This window comes from Phyllostomus discolor, chromosome 3 (genome assembly GCF_004126475.2).
Source record: "Phyllostomus discolor isolate MPI-MPIP mPhyDis1 chromosome 3, mPhyDis1.pri.v3, whole genome shotgun sequence".
Taxonomy (NCBI): Eukaryota; Metazoa; Chordata; class Mammalia; order Chiroptera; family Phyllostomidae; genus Phyllostomus; species Phyllostomus discolor.
The window spans coordinates 197094771-197097808 of NC_040905.2; the positions used below are offsets into that span (position 1 = coordinate 197094771).

General features: G+C 46.7%; 1 protein-coding gene across 1 annotated transcript; it reads right to left on the bottom strand.

Moving 5' to 3' along the window:
• Positions 1-981: 981 nt before the first annotated feature.
• LOC118499773 (lipocalin Can f 6.0101-like) lies at positions 982-2135 on the bottom strand. The gene is made up of 3 exons (XM_036022077.1): positions 1912-2135; positions 1484-1585; positions 982-1310 (listed from the first exon to the last, which is right to left on the bottom strand). Exons 1-3 carry the CDS (start codon positions 2063-2065, stop codon positions 1291-1293), a joined length of 276 nt encoding a protein of 91 aa, XP_035877970.1. The 5' UTR covers positions 2066-2135; the 3' UTR covers positions 982-1290.
• Positions 2136-3038: the final 903 nt, after the last annotated feature.

Here is a 3038-nt window from a genome sequence, read left to right on the forward strand (position 1 = left end):
AGCCCCTCATGGGCCTGGTGTCAGCTCTCAGTCTCTCATGTACACACAGACAGTCACACAACTAACTGCAAGATATGTGATTTATTGACCAGGTAGAAGAAAGTGTTGTTCATGGTAGAGTTCTCCCAGGTATGGCATAGGAGGTTGGAAATTTGCAGAAAACCTTTGGTTCTTGGTGAGCTGATGAGTCCTTCTAGACATGTAGACAAGATGCTGAAGATTCAGAGATAATGCCTTCCTGGAGGACAGTGCTGGAAATCAGGTCACAGAACTTGTCACAGGATGACATGGGGACCGTGGAAGGAAGGCACTCACTGGGCACTAAATAAGCACATGAGAGAGCACCCAGAAACTCATTAGCATTTCCTGGGTTGAACTGAGGACAGACAGAGTTTCCACTACAGAGAAACGTGGTGAAGATGCAGCCGACAGCCTGCTCTCTAACCTAGGCTACTTGCCAGAACAGGGGAAGGGGGGCATTGGGACAATGATTTTTCTTTTTCTGTGACTGTTCCCATCTTACCCCTCCCTAAACTGAGTCTGTAAAAAAGAGAGGACTCAGTGGAGGACCCAGGCTGGTTTCTGCCATCCTCAGTATTAAAGTTGTTGCACAAGTTTTGATAAGTCAAGAAAGAATGGCAGCAACCATAGTTACCATTAAGTGCTGCCTTTATGCAAACCATACTTGCTAAGACTTTCCCAAATGTTACCTGAATAAAGCCCCACAATACACCTGAGGAAGGAAACACGGGAGGAAATGCAGGGCCTATTTTCCAGGGATAGGATAAGGGGAAGGTAAGAGAGCTCATTTCCAGAGCAGAAGATAAGGATGTGCAGAGATCAAAGGAAGATGGTATTCCCGGAAATGGAAGGGTGAGACCAAGGGTGAGGCCTTGCAAGATGGACAAATCCCAGAGGTGTATTGAATTTGGCACCTGCACCCTGGTACTCTTGCCCTATTTCACACTTGAAGTGTTAATGATTTTAGGAGATTATCAGCTCCTGAGGTCCGCTCAGCAGCAGGAAATCCACACAGTGACCCTGTGAGGGGCACATCGTTGTTTGTTCCTTTCAATCCTGAGACCATTTGCTCTCAAGCTCATGTAGTGGTAACTCCTGAACCAGAATTCCCAACTCCAAATTCAAGCTCACCCCACAAGCTTCCTCACCAAATGTGTGTGTTGTAACATTTGAGCATCAAGCCCTGCTGGTTTTGGAGGGCAGAGACCTCTGGGCTGGCCCCACCCCCTCAGACAGCACCCACCTGGAGGCCTGGGCTCTGTGGCTCCATCAGTCCTGGGAACAGGGGTCTGCAGAGGCAGAACAGAGCACAGTCAACCAGCACCCCCTTATTTCCCAGAGAAACCGAATGAGTTTCTAGGGTAGGACAGAGGGGCCCCATTGGAGGTGTTACCTTCTCTTGCTTTTCTCCAATCAGTAACACAGGGAGTTAGGAAGAGGAAACCAGAGGAGCTAAACTTACCAGCATTGGTCAAGTCCTGCACGTTTTCCTCTGGAATTCCATGGTTTTTGCAAAGTTCCTCAAACCTTTTCTTGATTTGAGGACTGACATCTGGTTTGCGGGCTGTGGGAAGAGTGACAGTAATGGCTGTGACTTTGTATTGGTCATGGAGGCCCTTGGGACAGGGGGACAGATGATGGGGATGGATGGCACTGACTGGTGCTTAGGCAGAAGTGAGGGAGGAGCTGTTGCTTGTCTTGATTTTGACTTTTTTAGGATGTCCTTCTGCACTGTGAGAGATATCATCACCTTCCCATCACCACCTAGACTGGGGGTACCCACTGTCAGCACCTTTCTTTGAGGCGGGGGAGAAATGGCCCAGCAGAAGATTGGGGGAAACTTTTATCTGCAGCCCATTCCAAGGTGAATATTAGCATAAAAAACTCTACCATAGAGCTCCATTCCTTGGGTTATTTCCTCATTATGGTAGTTCAAGAAATAAAAAATAACATAGTCATTGTAGTCTGCTTCAACTACGTGAAACTCATTGTATCCATCATCTGTGGAGGAAACAGAACACAGGTCAGAACTTCTTAAGTCCATGGTAAACAAGTGAAACTCTTTACCTATTTTCTTTCACAAAACAAATTCAAGTGCAAACCGTGAAGAGGTAAAGGTGATATCTAAGCATTCCACCTGCCCCATGGGCGTCATCTGGTGACTTCTAAGGGTGGAAATAGAAACACGTGGTACCTGGATTCCTAGTGGTAGGAAATTCTGCCACAGCTGCAACTGACCTTCTATTATCTGCCCTGAAGGTCACCAACCTCGCTCGGCCATGTCTGCTGACTGTGTGTCTCTGTCCTGTCTAGGAGCCCCGCTGGTATTACATACCGGTACCCTATCTGGGCAAGGTTTTGTGGCAAAGGTCACCAGAAGCCATCACAGTTGTGGAATCAGAAGCTCTCCAGCAATTTAAATTTTTCTGGGCCAGTTTTCTTTTGTTGCCGGTGGCACACATGACCAACTGCCATCTTATTCTCATGGTCTATGTGCCAGGCCCTGAGATTTACAAACAAGGTTCCCCAAATAAAGAACATTGGCTATTATGTGGCTCATGTGTAGAACCTAAAGAGCATGAGTCAGAAAGGGATCTCAATGCTAAAGACATTGGGAATTAGTAAACTTCTTGCAGCTGGAAGTAGAATTTACAAAGATTTTTTAAATGTATACTTACAGGAAAGACTATATACACCTTCCTCTTCTGTTTCATCACCAACGAAAATCAGTTCAGCACACTCTCTCCGTTGATCCTGTGAAACAGAAGAGCTGAGTGGTGCCCATGAGATACTGAGGGGCTGGCTCCCTCCCACTCCACCTGTAACCTGAGTGTCCCATTTCGTGAAGTATTGAAAAACCTTTGGTAAAACTTTGAAAGAGCTTTTATTTTCCTGTTTCACTTTATTTGCTACTTTAAGAATCAGCCAACTACTGACATCACTGTTCCTCCACTTCCCACTCTCACTGCTGCTGCGGCCACCTGTCTAGTACTCGCTGAGGGCTCAGCTGTGCCAGC

What these genes read in the sequence shown, in the direction of transcription:
- LOC118499773 (XM_036022077.1), bottom strand. Translation starts at nt 2,065, where the DNA reads ATGGACTTAAGAAGTTCTGACCTGTGTTCTGTTTCCTCCACAGATGAT. An exon ending in CCAAGGAATGGAGCTCTATG is followed by an intron (nt 1,586 to 1,911) that starts GTAGAGTTTTTT and finishes CTCTTCCCACAG; the next exon opens with CCCGCAAACCAGATGTCAGT. An exon ending in GCAGGACTTGACCAATGCTG is followed by an intron (nt 1,311 to 1,483) that starts GTAAGTTTAGCT and finishes CTGCCTCTGCAG; the next exon opens with ACCCCTGTTCCCAGGACTGA.